General features: G+C 45.4%; 1 protein-coding gene across 7 annotated transcripts in view; it reads left to right on the top strand.

Annotated features, from left to right (window-relative positions):
• The window catches only part of LOC135217687 (deoxyribodipyrimidine photo-lyase-like), a 55,654-nt gene that overhangs the window by 25,179 nt on the left and 11,255 nt on the right, over positions 1-19,220 (top strand). For 5 of the 7 annotated variants that reach the window (XM_064253661.1, XM_064253655.1, XM_064253657.1 and 2 more), the window contains exons 2-5: positions 695-859; positions 1,054-1,180; positions 2,342-2,467; positions 13,020-13,222. In XM_064253661.1, coding sequence (XP_064109731.1) covers positions 764-859; positions 1,054-1,180; positions 2,342-2,467; positions 13,020-13,222 — 552 coding nt within the window. In that variant the 5' untranslated portion in view covers positions 695-763. Of the gene's footprint in view, positions 1-694; positions 860-1,053; positions 1,181-1,817; positions 1,924-2,341; positions 2,468-13,019; positions 13,223-19,220 lie in introns of those variants that run through there. The other 2 variants (XM_064253659.1, XM_064253660.1) reach the window with 2 other exon arrangements.

Raw genomic sequence — 19,220 nt, 5'->3', positions numbered from 1 at the left:
TCATGTACCATGAAACGTGAGTTGGAATATTTGATGTGGTAGCACCAGTCACCGTCCATGCCCTACCCTTTTCACCATGAAGGGGCCGATAGAGTTTATTTATTTACATTACTGGATCACATCTGTGATAGAAGAATGGCAGAACTTAGGCCATACATAGGCCTAGGCTTATCCCTAACAAATGGACGGTAGATCTAGGTAATAACTCCGTGTCAGGTATTTTGGTTAATCTAAGTGATAGTGGCTCAACAGGTATTTCTTTGGAAATTACAGTTTCCTATAGTATTTTGGTTACCTATTAACAATTTGATGTTAGTTTTTGGGGGTTGACTGTAATTAACCCCCAGGACTTAATACAGCGAAATACATCTGACGCTCCAATCCCTAGTGGCTGTTGTGTTTGTGGGAATGTTCCTTGCAGTCCATGCAGAGTTGTTGCCTAGAATTACCGACTGGACAAAATCGGTAGAGAATGTTATTTCCCAAACAGGTATTAGAATTACCAATAATTCACTAAATAACTTTTGGTAATTATTTATTTATGGCCCAATTTAAGAATTCACAAAAACAAAATTGAAAACTAACTCTGACAGTGCTGTAGTTGGGTAGTTCTGAGTGGGCCTTTTGGAGTTTGCAAGGTTATTCTATTTCATTGTATATTGTATTCTTTCTGAATTATAGCCTCTGTTCACAGATTAAAATCAACATTGGATCTTGTTGGTTGTACAACAAAAGAAGAAATTACACCGTACGCATATATAAAATGGCGCCAACAGGAGATGAACCATCTTCAAAGAAGCAAAAGGTTGATGGAGCTGACTTAGACATCGTGTCACGTGTTGAAGAGGAAAGAAAGAATGTAAGCATGTGTGTTTAGAATTCAAAATGGTTTTCAAAATTTAAGTGCTTTTAAATTTCACAATAGCCTATAAGTAGCTGTTGTCTTACCATATTCAAAAGTTTTTTTTGAGACGAGGAAACCAATTAATGATTAGAGGTTGTCATTTTGCTCCTTGATAAGCCTTAATATTTTTTGCGCTACATCTGTTTTAGGTAGGAGATAACATCTTGGATTTCAAATTCAACAAGAAACGTGTTGAAATGATCAGTGAAGCTTCAGATGTACCTGATGATAGCCAAGGGATTGTGTACTGGATGTGTCGTGATCAGAGGGTGCAAGGTGTGTACAGTAAAAGTTTTGTCCTTGCTGTAATATACTTTTCTGGAATTTTGTTGTATTATCACTAATTAAAATATAGTAACCTCCTCCTCTGCAATTTTGTCTTGAGGTCATTTTACTCTTCTGTAATGCTAGGATACTTTTATGTTTGCAATTAAAATTTTTCTTTAACTAAAAGATCACATATAAGAAAACTTGAATGAATTCTCTTGAATTGAATTCTGTAATCTTTTGCATTTTTTCATTCTTAACCAGACTCATGCAATTTCCCAGTGTCATTTCTTTGTGTAGTAGATAAAAATGTAGCTGTTAAGAGACCAAAAACAATTTTTATATTGGTGTTTGCCTTTCACAATGGTTTTATAACAAAAAAAGTGGCTGGAGATGGAAGAAAAGATTTAGATTGAATGTCAACAAACTTAAGATATGCAGATGATGCTGTTGTAAAAAGCAAAGCACTCCAAAATTTACAGAGAATTCTTAATAGAGTGCATTATACATCTAGAGAGAAGGGACACCTTAATGTAGGAAAACAGAAGTACATATACAGTAATGAGGATTGGGTATGCAAAAAGGCCAGGAAATAAAACATTGGATGGAGTATGGATTAATGTGTTTTAATCTTTCAAATATTTAGAAATGATGATCCTTGCAGAATGAACAATGGACAGGCCAGTAAAATATTGGATATCAGATTCTACGTTCATCTAGTATGATCTGTATTGTTACAGACATGAATCATGGTATGGCAATGAAACTACTGTTCATTATATTAAAAACATTTTGTTGTTTTGGAAATAAATGCATTTATTTACTATGGCTGTACTATATTTGTGCTATGAACCATTGCTTTCATGTGTAATTACAAACAAAATTTTGACAACTGGCAAATGAGAGATGGCACCTCTTTATTATGGTTTATACTGTAATGTCATGTATCAATGTACTCTATATAAATTTCGGGACTTTGACTGAGTGGAACTAAAACCAGTTGTGAAGGCATGTGCAAAGCAAGGGTTTGTATCAGTTGTGTACAAAAATTATCCCAGATGTTTTTGTTATGTTGCAAAGTAGAGAAATTTTCAAAGATATTTGTATTTCATGCTCCAATTTAAATTCATTCATTAGTTGTACCTTAATGTGTTATTTTATAACCAACAGATAACTGGGCATTGCTCTTTGCTCAGCGATTGGCTATGAAAAATAAACTAGCACTTCATGTGGTGTACTGTCTTGTCCCCAAGTTCTTGGATACCACATATAGACAGTTCCAGTTTCTTTTAAAAGGTAAGTGTGAAACCATTGACAGTCAGTTCATGTTTATCTGATAGCTGATGCATGCCAGATTTCTGCAAGCTCAGATACTACCAAGGTTGTCTGGTGCAGTTCTCTTGCTAAATTTGCATGGATAAATTTTGGTCAAGGAGGTCTAAGTGCATAAGCAAAGGCAAGATACTTTGTGGCTGAATCTCACTACAGTGGTACCTCAACATACGAAAGTCCCAGCTTACGAAAAATTCGAGTTGCGAAAGCAAATACAAAGATTTTTCTGGGATACATTTCTAAGGTAAATTATTGCAAACATACCAGAGAAAAAAAGCTAATATGGAAATGCCAGAATATTCTGGCTCGCTCACCTTATTTAAAGGTGTCGGTATGGTTTCTGGGGCAAGTGAAACCACTACCAGAGGTCCTTTGCCATTTAGATTCATCCTCCTTCAAAATCCCTCTACTAGAGAGGAGCCGACCTAAGGCCCACTCCCCGCTACCGTTACAGCTAGCGCCTCTGACGTCATTCCTTTTCGTTAGCACGATCCAGACCGCACGTATTTTTTCTTGCTCTGTGTTGTGTTCGCTCTGGAATTTATTATCCTTCATCATGCAACGTCAAGATTCTTCTGCATCCAAGTTAAGTACTGCTAATAATGTTTTATATCATTTAAAGACTGCCAGGGGCCCGTTTAACCATTTTATTTAGGTTATTATAGACGGCGTCCCAGACGGCTTTGTTCCCGAGCCACCTTGCACGGCTCGCTCCCACGTGTTCCATTGTTTCGTGCTACACTCGGTCTTCTATACCGTTTGTGCTCGAATTATTTAGCAGTACATTATTATTATTCTACTGATGATGCATTATTGACATGTCATTTATGTATTTTATGTAATTTTTCACACAGGGGTTGTTTAAGAGTTCACTCTAAGCTCGTAGCCTACGTCGTTTCCTTCAGCTCAGAGTTCATGCATTCATGTTCTTTTAGTGTCGGTCTCTGATAGGCTCCCTAAAGGAGTTAGGTCCTTTCTTTTGGTCCTGAGCTACCCTGGTCACCGCCCTACATTTCTACGTATCAGCATATGCCAGCTGCTATGAATCGCTAAGGTCGCCCTCCCTTCTCGGTTGGTCCGATCCAGCTTCTCCAGGACTCTTCTTTCTCTTCTCCATCATATCTCTTCCTTCTCCCCAGTGTTTTGCTAGGATGTTATTGATATTCATGCTTTTCGAGACAGTTCGGGCTGGCCTAGGCCACCTCCGATACATGGTCTTTCTCACCGTGTGGCTCATCCCATGGCCGAGAAGGTTCCAGGCGACCGCTATGAGCCACCCAGCGTCGGTCCCCCATGCTTACTTCCCCCCTCCAGGGGGGAGATACGCTCGTTCACGTTGTCCCTGGCAACCGATCCAAACTCCCTCCCTTCCTCCCCCCCCACCACGCGGGGGATACGGGAGTTAGCTGGAGGACACTCGACGCCGGCTCGGCTCCATACCACTCTCCCCATAGAGTACCAAGGGGACCCCTGCCTGGCTGAGTCTCGGTTGGCCACCAGGCTCGGTTACGCTCGGCTCTCCTCGGCTCTCAGGCCGCGCTCCCCTACCCCGAGTCATCACCCTCCCCGCTCCGGCGGATCAGGGCTCCGGCATTGCCAGGTCCCAGGACCGGTGACTATGGGCGAGCTCCGGCAGCATTTCAATATCTCATGCATGTTTACGTTTATTCTTAACATCCATTATTTTAGTTTAAATTGGCGGAGACCCCGCTCCCCATCCGGGTTTCACCACCTACTTATTCTAATTTTAAGTTTTTACGGCGGGGTTGTCCACCCCGCCACTCATTATTGGTCCCCTCCTGCTCCTCACCCGCCGTCCCAGTACTCCTCGCTCCGGCATGTTGGGCTAGATACTACTCCCACGTTTCAGTGGATCTTTTGTCCTTCGGCAACGCCGGAGACACACTGATTAAAGTTTTACTGACCCTATCGGACACTCACCACATTACACGGCAGAAGAGCAGGTAGAGACTAATCCTTATTATTATCATCTGTTAACTCACGGACTTAGTCCAGGATGTTAGTTTTGATACTCATGTATCATTTCACTTACAGGTCACCCACTGTATGGAGTCGGGCTGCAATGCCGTGCTCCAAGACCCCTGTGGTCACGAGGTTTGCCGGACCCACGCTACCTGTGCGATCCGGTACAATGATTCGGTTTGGCACCACGAGAGCTGCACGATCTGCTATGAGTTCGTGGATCAGGTCTCCTCTGGGGTAAGTAAGGCTCCGGATGCTAAACCTTGACATATTCACTTCAATGACCAATATGATTCGTGATATATCAATCAGCATATATTTTAAGTTAATCTTAAGTAGCCTTAAGATTAACTTTAAATAACCCTCTCTTTCAGGGTGCCCAAGCGATACGGGACGCCGCCTTAACCACCTTGAAGGCCTGGGTTGGTGGCTTTGGACGGAATGTCACCAAGGGCCAACCCTACATTCTCTCCAAGGAGATGGCCACCCTCATCTTCCCCGGCAGAAAGAGCGCCTCCTATGTGGACCCGGAGGGGGCGGCTCCTCTGATTGCCATCATTCAAGAGCAGGTCGCACTAGCCTCGGAGGAACCAGCGAATCAAGAGGTCCTGCAGGAAGTAGCAGCGCTCGACATCAACCTCGAGCCCATGACAGTAGATGCCACAGGTAGGGATGTAAGTGAGGCAGGTTTAGTAGGGGCTCAAGGTCTCCCCTTGAGCCCATCTAGAGCTTCTTCCCCTACTTCTTCTACTTCTTTCCAGGGATTCACCGGGGATGGGCAGTCGGTCAGACCGAAGTCCGCCCTGGCGATCCCTAAAGTCAAAGGTAAGCGTGACTTCAAATCGCTTCAAAAGACACTGTCCAAGAAGTCAGGTTCTAGCATCGCCCATAAACCTTCGGCTCACCATCCCGGAGTGGACAAGGCTAAAATGACTTCGTACTTGAAGGTTTCCAAGTCCAAGTCTTCTAGGGACAAGGCTCAGCTCTTCTCCGACCCTGAGCCTTCAACCTCTACAGGAACCCGTCCTAGGACTCCCAAAGAAAAGGTGGAACCTTCACCTTTCGACCCGGACACCTTCACTGCAAATATCTCAGCCAATATTATGCAGCAGATGGGTAGTCTGGTCGGGAACTTAGTACAGAATAAGTTCCAAGAGATGTTCACCCAGATCTCATCTTCTTTGGAGGAGTCAGGCCAGTCAATCCGTGCCATCTCGGAGAGACTAGTCACTCAGGAGAACCTCATTGCAGGTCTCCGAGAAAATCCTGCGACAGGTCTTGCACAGCCCGGCATGGTAGCTCAAACCATGCCGGACTCACGTACTCTCCCTACCTTCACGGCAAGCAATCCCTGGAGGATTTCTTCCCACACTCCCTTCGTAGACGGGATGCTGACGTTGGAGGGCTGCAGAACTCGAAGACTTGAGGACTTCGAGTTCCATCCGGCAAATCTATAACCCCCTTCATCGGCTATGTCCGCCTTACGGAAGCGGCGATGAGGAGAAAAACAAGATCCTGAAGGAGACGGTCATCCTCTCCCGGGATCAAGCTCAACGTGAATGGCTTAGGAGCCTGAAGGAGTGGCAATGCAACAACACCAGGGTCCAAGCCTTTAAAAGCACCTTCACGATTTTCACCGTGGACGCGGAGACCCCCATCCCGTTCACATCGAAGGTAGCAGAGCTCACCTTACAGGCCGCAATGAAAGATGAGCCAATGCCGCAGCTCCTGGAGACGGAACCACATCCCTCCTGCTCCCCGGAACAGACAATCTATGGTTAGATCTCCCGGCCACCTTTTCGGTCGGGAAACTTAAACCAGACTGTGCCATCTCTCGGTTTAGCGAGAGACTACCCAGGCTTCCGGACAGCCTCATCCAAGCTGAATTCGACGCCAGGATGAGATTGCCCTAGTCCCTCAATACTCTAGTTATGACGGAGGTATCGGCTCTGATCTACGGAGAAGAGCCGCTATTCAAAATTATAGCAGTCACAATTGTATACAATGCAATGTGACTTATATGATTTTGTCATAGCTAGATGGATTTGTCGGAAACATGTCCTGGCAGAGGCCACCATCCGACATGAGCCTAATAAGGTCTTAGCTTCTTCCATCTGGGGTGCTGATCTCTTTCCAGAGTCGGTAGTGAACTTAGTTCACTGCGAGGCAACCAGACTCAATCAGAGTCTGAAGGTTCGCTGGGGATTGACCAGCAAGTGGAAGTCGGAATCGGCCGCATCAAGTAAGAAAAACAAGAAGCCTAGGAAATTCCAGCCTTTTCAGGCTCCCCAGCAACAGACAGTGATGCAGGCGGTTCCGGTATCACAAGTACGTACCGCAACTGTCCACCTCCAAGGCGCAGCCACAACAACAGTTTGTGCTGCTGGCGCAACCTCAGCACGCACAGGCTTCGACCTCCTACGCTGTCTCCCCGGCTTTCAACCCGGTGTTTGAAAGCCAATCCTTTCAGCCATTCAACAGGTTTGGCAGGGGTAGCAGAGCTAGAGGTGCCTTCCGCCAAAGAGGCTGCAGAAGAGCATCTAGCCAAGGCACCATTCTTAAGCAGAAGGAAGCCATCAAAGCAGCTACACCTTCCAAGGGCGTGATTATTTTGTCCAACAAGAGGAGCCACATGCACGATGAGATGGAGAGGTTGCTTCTTGTCTGGATAAAAGACAAAGAAATCGCTGGCGATATGATAACTGAGACGGCAATCTCCCACAAGGCCAGTGCTATTTTCGGCGATTTGATTGCCCAGGCCAAAGACGATGGAGGAGAAGGACATCGATGCCAACCCCAGACTTCAAGGCTTCTCATGGGTGGCTTGAAAAATTCCGTAAACGGACTGGCATCCATTCGGTGGTGCGGCATGGGGAGGCGGCCAGCTCGGACACGAAAGCGGCCGAAGCATTTATTAAGACATTCGTCGAGATGACGATCAACGAAGGCTACAGTTCTCAGCAAGTCTTCAACTGTGATGAGACTGGCCTTTTTTGGAAAACAATGCCTCGTTGGACATACATCACGCAGGAAGAGAAGAAGCTACCTGGGCATAAGTCTATGAAAGACAGGCTTACGCTCGCACTTTGTTCGAACGCCAGTGGGGATTGCAAGGTGAAGCCCCTACTTGTCTATCATTCGTAGACTCCTCGAGCTTTCAAGGCCCACAAAGTGCTAAAGGAAAAGCTTCCAGTGATGTGGAGGGTTAATGCGAAAGCCTGGGTAACAAGACTTTTGTTCACGGAGTGGGTAAGTCTGTGTTTCGGCCCGACATTGAAGAAATTCTTGGAAGAGAAGCGCCTCCCTCTAAAATGTTTGCTGTTGTTGGACAATACCCCTGCTCACCCTCCTGGCCTCGAGGAAGATATCCTAGCGGAGTATTCTTTCATCAAGGTTCTTTATCTTCCGCCTAACACCACCCCTCTCCTCCAGCCCATGGACCAGCAAGTGATATCAAACTTCAAGAAGCTGTATATGAAACATCTTTTCAAGAGATGTTTCGACATCACCGATACCACAAACCTCATCTTGCATGAATTTTGGAAGGAGCATTTCGACATCGTCATATGCATCCGACTCATCGATCAAGCTTGGCAGGAGGTTTCGAGGTGAACCTTGAATTCTTCGTGGAGGAAACTCTGCCCTGATGCCATATCCGCCCGAGACTTCGAGGGATTCGACGTGGGCGAAGCTGGTGCAGATTCAGAAACAGTTGACGATCCTGAAACTGTCTTGCAACCAGATCTTGACGAGATCGTTGCACTTGGCCAGTCCATGGGGCTGGTCATCAACGAGGACAACATCAGTGACCTTCTCGAGGAGCACCAAGAGGAGCTTACGACGGATGACCTGAAGGAGTTGGAGGCCATGCAACGTAACGTCGTTCAAGAAGAGTTCTCTAGCAGCGGCGATGAGGAGGACAACCCTATGACAACGACAGAAATTAAGGATGCTCTAGCTGCTTTTCATAAGGTGCAATCATTTGTAGAAAAGAGACACCCCGAAAAGGCTTACACAGGTCATATGCTTGCGCAGTTCGATGACGTTTGCCAGAGTCGTTTCAGGAATATTGTCAAAAGCAGGCAGAAGCAATCTTCCTTGGATAGTTATTTTTTAAAGAGGCCTTTAGTATGAGTAAGCAAACAGGAAGATCCAAGTGATACTACGAAAAAACAGAAAGTTAAAAGTGGCGAAGAAATGAAATTTTGTAAAAAAAAAAAATAAATAAATAAAAAATAAAGAAAAGAAAAAAAAAAAGAAATTTAATTTCAAGTTTTTTGTAGTTAAGTTTGAAGGTTTTGTGCCATTTGTTAATGTGTTTTGTAAAGCTTAACCTTAATGTTTCCTGACATTTTTTAATGTGTTTTGTAAAGTTAAGTGTACGTACAAGTTTTCTGCCATTTGTCCTCCTCCTATGTCGCCACTTTCGGAGATCGCCTCACCCGAAAGGTAAGGTTCCACATTTTACTTCATATGTACGTATATACGTACAGTATTTCTTGTATACCATGTACACTAATACACTTTATTTACAGGCACTATGTAGTACATACAGTAGTACCTCGAGATACGAAAGGCTCAAACTTACGAAAAATCCAAGTACGAAAGTAAATGCGAACATTTTACTGCTCTACATACGAAAAGTTTTCTAGATACGAAAGGTTTCTAAAAGTCCGAGATTCGCCCAATAACAATTTTGAAACTCGCACCGCACGCTGCCATCTTAGTGCTAGTAGACTCGCCACCATCCTCCTGCTCTCCCATTGGTTCCTGATGCTAGCCAAGCCATGAGATCCTTCTCTCTGATTGGACAGCATCCCTCCCATCATGCATCTTCTATACGTACGCGCTGGCGTCCCTTAGCTCGGCCACTCCGCACCCGAAACTTTACCGTACGCAATCGGCATTCGTTCGCTCCAACGATTTCGTAGTAGTCGTAAATTCGTTAGTGATTTCGTTGCAGTACATATTATCGTGTTGTGCGAAGACTGTATATTGCGTAACTTTACGTAAAGTAAAACGTAGTCATGGGTCCCAAGAAAGTGAAATTCACGGAAAGAAGCGCATGCTCTCTTGGAGACAAAGATGGAGATCATAAAGAAGTACGAAGCTGGTATGCGATTGAGTGTGATCGCAAAGGAATACGGCCGTAATCCGTCGACAATAGGCACCATCCTTAAACAGAAGGATGCCATCAAAGCAACTACACCGTCGAAGGGCATCACTATTTTGTCCAGCAAGAGGAGCCATGTGCACGACGAGATGGAACGGCTGCTCCTCATCTGGATAAAAGACAAAGAAATCGCTGGCAATACAGTAACGGAGACAGCAATCGCTCACAAGGCCAGTGCTATTTTCGGCAATTTGATTGCGCAGGCAGAAGATGACGGAGGGGAAGGGACTTCAACGCCAACCCCAGAGTTCAAGGCTTCGCATGGCTGGTTCGAGAAATTTCGTAAACGGACTGGCATCCATTCGGTGGTGCGGCATGGGGAGGCTGCCAGCTCGGACACGAAAGCGGCCGAAGCCTTTAAAAAGACGTTTCGACAAGATGATGACCAAGGAAGGCTACAGTTCTCAGCAAGTCTTCAACTGTGATGAGACTGGCCTTTTTTGGAAAAAAATGCCATCGTTTGGACATACATCACGGAAGAAGAGAAGCTACCGGGCATAAGCCTATGAAAGACAGGCTTACGCTCGCACTTTGTTCGAACGCCAGTGGGATTGCAAGGTGAAGCCCCATACTGGTGTATCACTCCGAGACTCCTCGAGCCTTCAAGGCCCACAAAGTGTTGAAGGAGAAGCTTCCAGTGATGTGGAGGGCTAATGCAAAAGCCTGGGTAACGAGGCTTTTGTTCACGGAGTGGGTAAATCTGTGTTTCGGCCCGACTGTGGAGAGTTTTTTGCAAGAGAAGCGCCTCCCCCTGAAATGTCTGCTGGTGTTGGACAATGCCCCTCCCCACCCTCCTGGCCTCGAGGAAGATATCCTAGCGGAGTATTCCTTTTCGTTAAGATTCTTTTTCTTCCGCCCAACACCACCCCTCTCCTCCAGCCCATGGACCAGCAAGTGATAGCGAACTTTAAGAAGCTGTACACGAAACATCTTTTCAAGAGATTGTTTCGACATCACCTATACCACAAACCTCACCTTGCGTCAATTTTGGAAGGAGCATTTCGACATCGTCATTTGCATCCGACTCATTGACCTAGCTTGGCAGGAGGTTTCGAGGCGAACCTTGAATTCCTCGTGGAGGAAACTCTGGCCTGATACCATATCCGCCAGAGACTTTGAGGGATTCGACGTGGGCGAAGCTGGTACTACTGCAGAGTCAGAAACAGTTGATGATCCTGAAACTGTTTTGGAACCAGATCTTGACGAGATCGTTGCACTCGGCAAGTCCATGGGGCTGGGTCGTCGACGAGGACGACATCAACGACCTTCTCGAGGAGCACCAAGAGGAGCTTACGACGGATGACCTGAAGGAGTTGGAGGACCATGCAACTTAACGTCGTTCAAGAGGAGTTCTCTAGCAGCGGCGAGGAAGAGGAGGAGGGAGCCTATGACAACAGCAGAAATTAAGGATATTCTAGGCGCTTTTCATAAAGTGCAATTGTTTATCGAAAAAAAACACCCCCCGAAAAGGCTCACACAGGTCGTATGCTTGCGCAGTTCGATGACGTTTGCTTGAGTCGTTTCAGGAACATTGTGAAAAGTAGGCAGAAGCAATCTTCCTTGGATCGTATTTTTTTAAAGAGGCCTTCAGCATTAGCAGGAGTAAGCAAAAAGGAAGAACAAAGTGATAAAAAAACAGAAAGTTGAAAGCAAAAAAAAAAAGGAAGAACCAAGTGATGAAAAACAGAACGTTGAAAGCGGTGATGAAGTTGAAATTCTGTAAAAAAAAAAAAAAAAAAAAAAAAAAAAAAAAAAAAAAACAAAAAAAAAAAAAAAAAAAGCTTACGTAAAAGTAAAAAAAAAAGTTAAAAATAAAAAAAATAAAAAATTTTTTTTACGTAATTTCTAGATTTTTGTAAGTTAAGTTACAGTTTGTTAAGGTGTTTTGTAAATTTTAGTTTTATGGTTTTCCTTAAATTTTTTGTGTTTTCGTAAATAAAGTTAAGAAGTGTACGTACGTACGTACGTTATCTGCCGTTTGTCCTCCTCCTCCTCCTCTGCCGCCACTATCGGAGATAGCCTCACTCGAAAGGTAAGCTTCCACATTTTACGTTACAGTAATAATATTTTTGTCTTGTACACTAATATACACTTTATTTACAGGTTTTTATTTTTATTCTTAATTTAGGTATTGAATGGTCCAAATTGTTGTAGTATTTCATTGTTTTCTAGGTCAATTAGCTTTATTATGATATGGTAATGGGGTGTTTTTTGGAGGGCTTGGAACGGATTAGCCATTTTTACATGTAAAATGTGTTCCAAGATACGAAAAAACTCATTATACGAAGGCCGCCTCGGAAGGATAATTTCGTATCTCGAGTACCACTGTATTAGTAGTAGTATTAAGTTAGGTATTGAATGGTCCAAATTGTTGTGTTTCATTGTTTATTGGTCAATTTAGCTTTATTATAAAATTTACTGGGGTGTTTTTGTAGGGCTTGGAATGAATTAGGCAATTTACATGTAAAATGCGGTTCAAGATACGAAAAACTCAGGTTACGAAAGCCGCCTCAGAACGGATTAATTTCATATCCTGAGGTACCACTGTATTTCCCTTTTCCCCCTTAGCTAAAAGGAAGGTGTGCCAGAAACCTACTCTTGTCAGTTAGTGATGAAAAAGAACTCCTACAGGAACTTCTCCTTAGTCTCCAAGTTGACAGGTGGCAGCATAACCAGTGACAGAGTAAACAAAACTGGGGCTTTCCTGGTAATACTCTCCATCAAGAATAACAGGTGATGACCCAAGGATGGTCAACCCTGAAAATCAAATTTGCATAGTCCACATAAGAAATAGCCTCTTTAGCTGTGATTAATACCCAATTCATACTGTAGTTAATGAACCAAAAAACACTGACATACTAAAATGACTTCATATAAGATATAGAAATAACTACAAATGTAAACAAATTCACACAATTATGCACAAACTACTTGAAAATTAGAAGGAAAAGGGATGATATTAAGCTAAGATGAAAAGACAAGAATGAAAAAGCAGAAGGAACAAATAAAAATTAGTTAAAATTTTTGAAACTGCCAAAGTTTGAAAGCTTTGTAACTTAATGCTTAGTCCTAAAATGCATGAAACAATGAGGGTAGTTACTATTTTCTGGTGGATCATAGGCATACGTTCATGAATTGTCACTCTTCGCTATCTACTATTGAGTCATATGCATACATTCATGTATAGTCACTCTTAGCTACTCTGCTCCTGTCTATGAGATGTATGAATACAAACGTCTGTTGACATTCAGACTGGCTGAGGGCCCATATGACTGGTTAATTGTGAAATACCTGTCTTGTATTGATATTTTTCCCTTTAGACTTTGGGATAATTTTGCATGTTTTTGCATTTCTTTTCAGGTCTGGAAGAGGTAGAAAAAGAATGCCAGGAATTGTGTTTAGAATTTCATGTCCTCTTGGGAGAACCAAAATCTGTTCTTCCTGAGTTTGTCAAGAGTCACAACATAGGTGGCGTGGTCACAGACTTTTTTCCTTTGCGAATTCCAATTCAGTGGGTAAAGGATGTTCAGAAAGGTATCCCTGACAGTATTCCAATGTGCAAGGTAAATCCACTAATTTGCTTTAAATATATCTGAGCATTCTCCATTATTATTGTTGTGGTTGTTAATATAAAATTGATGAATCTAAGTACTCTCCTGTTATTATTATGATTGTCATTATATAGTAGTCATATAGTACTCTTAACTCTCACATGAATGACCTTGGAATTGTTCCATAGAACTTTACTGTGAAAGAAGCAAGTTACTACTTATTTCACTGTACTAGTTCCCAATTCAAAATACATACTGTATTCTCTCCATTATTAAGGAAAGACCAACATTATTTTGCATTTTTGTACATGAACTTCCCTGCCAGATATATACTTAGCTATAGTCTCCGACGTTCCGACAGAATTTCAAATCTCGCGGCACACGCGACAGGTAGGTCAGGTGGTCTACCTTACCCGCCGCTGGGTGCGGGAGTATGAACCAATCTATCTCTCCAGCCAGATTTTTTTCTGTCGCTGAAGCATAACAACTGTTGTCGTTTCTTCCGATATATTCTTCATTTCTCGCTTGCCTGGAGATTGATTTGAACATTTTGGTGACGTATTCGCTCTATGTTGGCTTGGCATACGCTTATTGTGGACCGTTATTGACTTTGCGCTGGATTTTCCTGTAGAATGTCTGATTTTGATTCTGTTTCCAAAACTCCGGTTTTGTTTAGAGTATGTGTGACCGATGGATGTAAGGTGAGGTTACCGAAAGCTGCGGTGGACCCTCACACTTTCTGTGTTAAATGTAGGGGGAATGAATGTTCGTTTAGTAACCCGTGTCAAGAGTGTGAGGTTTTGAACGAAGATGAATATAAGGCTCTTTCTTCTTATATTAGGAAACTTGAAAGGGATAGGGTACGTAAAGCTTCTTCAAGGAGCTCGAGCAGTCGAGAATGAGTGAAGAATGAAACTAACATTAATGTAGTTTTAGAACCTTCCTCCCAGGTCTCAGCTCCTGCTCCCCGCACCGAAGCCGTAGATTCGTCTTCGGAGGCGGCGGCCTCAAAAGCTTCCTTGTTGTTCTAAGGAAGACAAGAATCTTCGTACTGAGCAAGGTAAGAGTGTCAGTGATGATAAGTGCAGTGTACCCAGTGATGTGGAGGGTGCGTCTGACGGCTCCTTAGTGCCTCCAGGCCTAGACCTCTTCCAGACTCCCAGTTCCAGTGGAGGAGGAAAGTCGAAAGCCGCAGGAGGGCTAGGGAGAGCCCCCACCGGTCAGGCGTCCCCTCGGCAGATCCTGAAGTTCGCTCCCAGGCTGCCTTGGATCGTAAGAAGAAGAATATTCTTCGCCAGTGTTTTCGTCATCCTCTTCTCCTTCGCCGAAGCGTGGGTGGAGCTCTAAGGAGGCGTCACGCCCGTTGAAGAGGGCTGCGGAGGCTCCCTTCAGTACGTTAGCGTCCAGCCCAGAAGACTTTTCTGATGTAGCTTCCTTGCAAGCAAAGAAGCCTAGGAGATCCGGTGATCGCCCCCTTCCGCTCCCGCGCCTCGCGCTGAGCTTGCTTCGGAAGAAGATCCTGGGGACTCTCCTTCTCGAGTACTAGCGGGCCTACAAGCTCAGATCACAGCCTTGGCGGACTCCTTGGCATCGACGATCGCGTAGAAGGAAGGATTTGTCTCTCCCGATCAAGAGATCGAGGCGCGTTGCGTCGGAAGAGCGCTCTCCTTGCAATCGGCGTTCTCCTTCTTTTGAGGATTCTTCTACTCATCGTAACATTTCACGAGAGGAACACCACTCCCGCTCGGAGGTGTCGAGACGCCATTCGACGGATAGGCGCTCCTTGGACTATGAAGATATTTCCTCAAATCGGATTCCTGCCTCGGGTAGACGCTCAGCCCCTTCTGTTTCTCCTTCTTTCTAGAGTTCGTGCAAGAAGAGAGAGTCGCTCAGGTCATGAAGACTTGGTTCGTCGTCGCCGTCTCTTCTTTCTTCTCCTCGTCTTCTCAGAGAACCTAGGAATGCCCTTCTGAAAGTAGGCGCACTTCTCCTTCCGACTACTGTAGTCGGGTCGTCGGAAATAACGTGACTGGTAGGCGCTCATCGCATGGAGTTCGCTCCTCCCCTGTAAGACATCAAGAGTCTAGTAGGAGCCCTGCTCCTGGTAAGCGTCATTCTTTTAGTAGCTGTTCTCCTGGAGAAAGACACCTTGATCCTCGTTTGCTTCGTTCTCCTAGTAGGCGCTCTTCGTTCTCGAGACTCCCTACTCTCATCGGTCTCCTCTTGCTAGAAGTCAAGAACGCCTCAAGCGCCCTGCTTCTGTTAGGCGCTCGGAGCCTTACAGACGTTCTCCCCTCGGTAAGGACCAAGATCTCGCCGACGAACGCCCTGTTCCGTTTAAGCGCTCGGAGCGTAGCAGCCGCTCTCCGCTTCGTAGGCATCAAGAGCCTCTCGATCGCCCTGCTCCTGAAAGGCGCCCTATTTTTGACAACGTTTCGCCGCTTGGTAGGCGCCAGGATTCTCTAAGCGCCCTGTAACAGATAGGCGCTCGGCGCCTAGTAGCCGCTCTCCTCGCGATCGGCGCCAGGATCTTAGCAGGCGCTCTCCCTCTCGTAGTTTCCCTAGGGATAGACGTGGTCTTTCTAGAGAATGCGAGTTTAGACAAGAATTTTCGGATAAGCGCCTTCTTTTACAAACTCGTCGTTCTCCTGTACGCCTTTCTACTTTGGATCTTCTCCTCATCAAGAACGTTTGTCTCCTTCATCGCACTGTACCCCAGCTAGGAAATCATCTAAGGATTCTCATAAGGATCCTCATCCCCGTTCTCCTCCTCAAGAAGACCAGGAAGCCTCTGAGGAAGAAACTAATACATCGGCAACAGTTTCTTCGTACAAGAAGCTCACAGAAACTTCTCCTTCAGGAGTTCGGAGAGTCTTTGAGCCCTACTGCTCCTCCTTCTCCACACTCGTTGTTCTCCACAGCGAAAGCAACGAAAGGATCTTCGTGTGTGAGAATGAAGCCGACTCTTTCTATGAAGAAAGCGCTCAAGAGTTTCGGTTCATGGATGCGTACTAAAGAGGAAGAAAAGGGGCAACAATGTTTGCCTTCCCTCGTCGAAGCTTTCAGGAAGGACAGGATTTTGGTATGAGACAGGAGAACCCTTGGGACTGGGCCTTCCGTCTTCAGCTGACGCAGATTTTTCGGCACTAGTAGACGCCACTAGAAGATCAGCTTGAATTCGGCCAGAACTACGTGGGGCAATGAATGAAATGGATCACATTCTAAAAGGCATTTTAGAGTCTTGGAAGTTTTCAACTTTCTCGATTGGTCCCTCGGAGTCCTAGCCAAGAAACTCAAGGACCGGACACGTTTTCTCCAGAGGATTTGAATTGTGTCTTATCCTGTATGGATAAATCGGTGAGAGATGGGGGCCAGCGAAATAGCTTCACTGTTTGGAGCAGGGGTCTTGAAGAAAAGATCAGTATTTTGCTCATTTTTAACAAAATCGGTCTCACATGCTCAGAGATCGTCTTTGCTTTTTGCCCCGCTCTCTACACAGCTGTTTCCTAAAACACCTGGTTCAAGACATTTCGAACGGCTCTCTCTGCCAAAGCTACGCAGGACCTTCTAGCACAGTCTGCAAGGAAGCCGCGCCCTACCTTCCAGACTAAGACAAGAAAGCTAAGCCGACCTCTCAGGAACCCTTTCGAGGGGCATCTACCTCTAGATCCTCTTCGTTCAGAGGTCGGAAACCAAACAGAAGAGAGGGAGGACTTTTACGAAGTCAATCAAACCTCCCAAGTAAGACTCAAGTCCTTCAGACAACTGTAGGCGCCAGGCTTTTACAGTTTGCAGAAGTCTGGGCCCGGAAGACGCAGATGCCTGGACCCTGTCTATTTTGAGGAAGGGAACTATCTAATCCCGTTCTTTTCGAGGCCTCCCTTGACGAATACCCCGAGGGAGTTGACGGCCAGATACAGGGACCCCATCATGAATCAAGCCCTCCGACTAGCGGTAGACCAGATGCTGGAAAAGGAGGCGATCGAACTAGTGGCAGATCATCTTTCGGCAGGCTTTTACAACCGCCTGTTCCTAGTTCCAAAATCCTCAGGAGGATGGAGACCGGTGTTGGATGTAAGCGCCCCTGAACTCTTCGTCGAAAGAAGAAGTTCACGATGGAGACCACTGCCTCGGTGTTAGCAGCACTCCGTCCAGGGGACTGGATGGTGTCCTGGACTTACAGGACGCTTACTTCCACGTACCAATCCATCCTTCCTCGAGGAAGTTTCTAAGATTCATGATGGGGGGAAGAATCTTCCAATTCAGGGCCCTGTGTTTTGGCCTCTCCACGGCCCCCCAAGTCTTTACGGCCATCATGAGGAATGTGGCACAATGGCTTCACCTGGAAGGGGTGAGGATTTCGCTCTATCTCGACGATTGGCTTATAAGGGCCAATTCCAGAGATCGTTGTCTGAAGGACTTGAAGAAAACCCTGGATTTGACTTATTCCTTAGGACTTCTGGTCAATCTGCAGAAGTCAAGTCTGATTCCCGCTCAAGAGTGCGTTTATCTGGGGATCCAGATGAACTCTCTAGTTTTCGGGCTTTTTCCGTCACAGGAGAGGATAGCCCGGGGACTCGAAAAAGTAACAACCTTCTTAGGGAAAGAAGTATGCACAGTGAGGGAGTGGATGAGTCTGCTGGGGACGCTCTCCTCACTGGAGCAATTTGTTTCCCTAGGAAGGTTGCACCTGAGACCGCTCCAATTCTTTCTTCATCGGAATTGGAGTCGTCCTTCTCAGGATTTGAAGTTTCTCCCCTGTCAATTCACTCTTCAAATCAAGAAGGAGTTAGCATGGTGGGCGGATCGCGACAAGTTCTCGCAGGGACTGCCTCTTCAATCCCAGAAACCCAGCTGTGTTGTTCTCCGATGCGTCGGAAACAGGTTGGGGGGCGACTCGGGAACCAAGGAGGTGTCAGGAACCTGGATGGGGGGAACAGTCTTCCTGGCACATCAACAGGAAAGAACTAATAGCCTGGTGGCTTGCTCTGAAAGGAGTTCGAGTCAGATGTGACAGGAGCAGTTGTGCAAATAAACTCACAACAACCACGGCTCTGGCATACATCAGGAAACAGGGGGGACGCATTCCTTCTCTCTGTACGAAACAGCAAGAGAATCTTCTTCTGTGGACAGAAGAAAGGGGGATAAAACTTCTCACCAGATTCGTACAGGGAGAAAGGAATGTAAGGGCAGATCTCTCAGCAGGAAAGATCAGGTCCTTCCACAGAGTGGACTCTGCACCAAGATGTTTGCCAGAGCCTTTGGAAGTTGTGGGGCAGGCCTCTCTTAGACCTGTTTGCAACTGCAAAGAACAAAAGACTGGATCTGTATTGCTCTCCCATCTCGGATCCAGGAGCAATAGGGATAGACGCCATCCTACTCGATTGGAAAGGACTCGATGTATACGCGTTTCCCCCCCCCTTCAAGATTCTGGGGTTGACTTTAAAAAAGTTCGCAGAGTTCAGATTCGCGAGGATGACTTTGATAGCTCCCTTTTGGCCAGCACAAGATTGGTTCACAGAGGTGCTGGAATGGCTAGTGGATTTTCCAAGATCGCTTCCTCTAAGGAGCGATCTACTCAGACAGCCCCACTTCGACAGGTACCACAAAACCTCCCCGCTCTCAGTTCTGGACTGGCTTCAGACTGTCCAGAAAACTGGTCAGAGCGAAAGGCTTTTCGTCAGCAGCTGCTAAGGGAATCGCTAGAGCGAGAAGGTCTTCCACATTACGAGTGTACCAATCGAAGTGGGATGTCTCAGAAGATGGTGCAAGAGGAATAACTTTCCTCTTCCAGTACCTCTGTGAATCAAATCGCAGACTTCTTTTTATAACTTAAGACAAGAATGTGGCTTAGTCGTTTCGACGATTAAAGGCATCGTAGTATGTTGGCGAATGTCTTCAGGCACAGGGGCCTCAACTTATCGGAAGATAAGGACCTACAGGACCTTATTAGGTCGTTTAATACAACGAAAATGCAGTATCCTAAGACACCTAGCTGGAATTGGATGTA

Source organism: Macrobrachium nipponense, chromosome 7 (assembly GCF_015104395.2).
Source record: "Macrobrachium nipponense isolate FS-2020 chromosome 7, ASM1510439v2, whole genome shotgun sequence".
NCBI lineage: Eukaryota > Metazoa > Arthropoda > Malacostraca > Decapoda > Palaemonidae > Macrobrachium > Macrobrachium nipponense.
The sequence above is the reverse complement of the archived record's forward strand: the minus strand, read 5'-3'. Positions and strand labels throughout refer to the sequence as shown.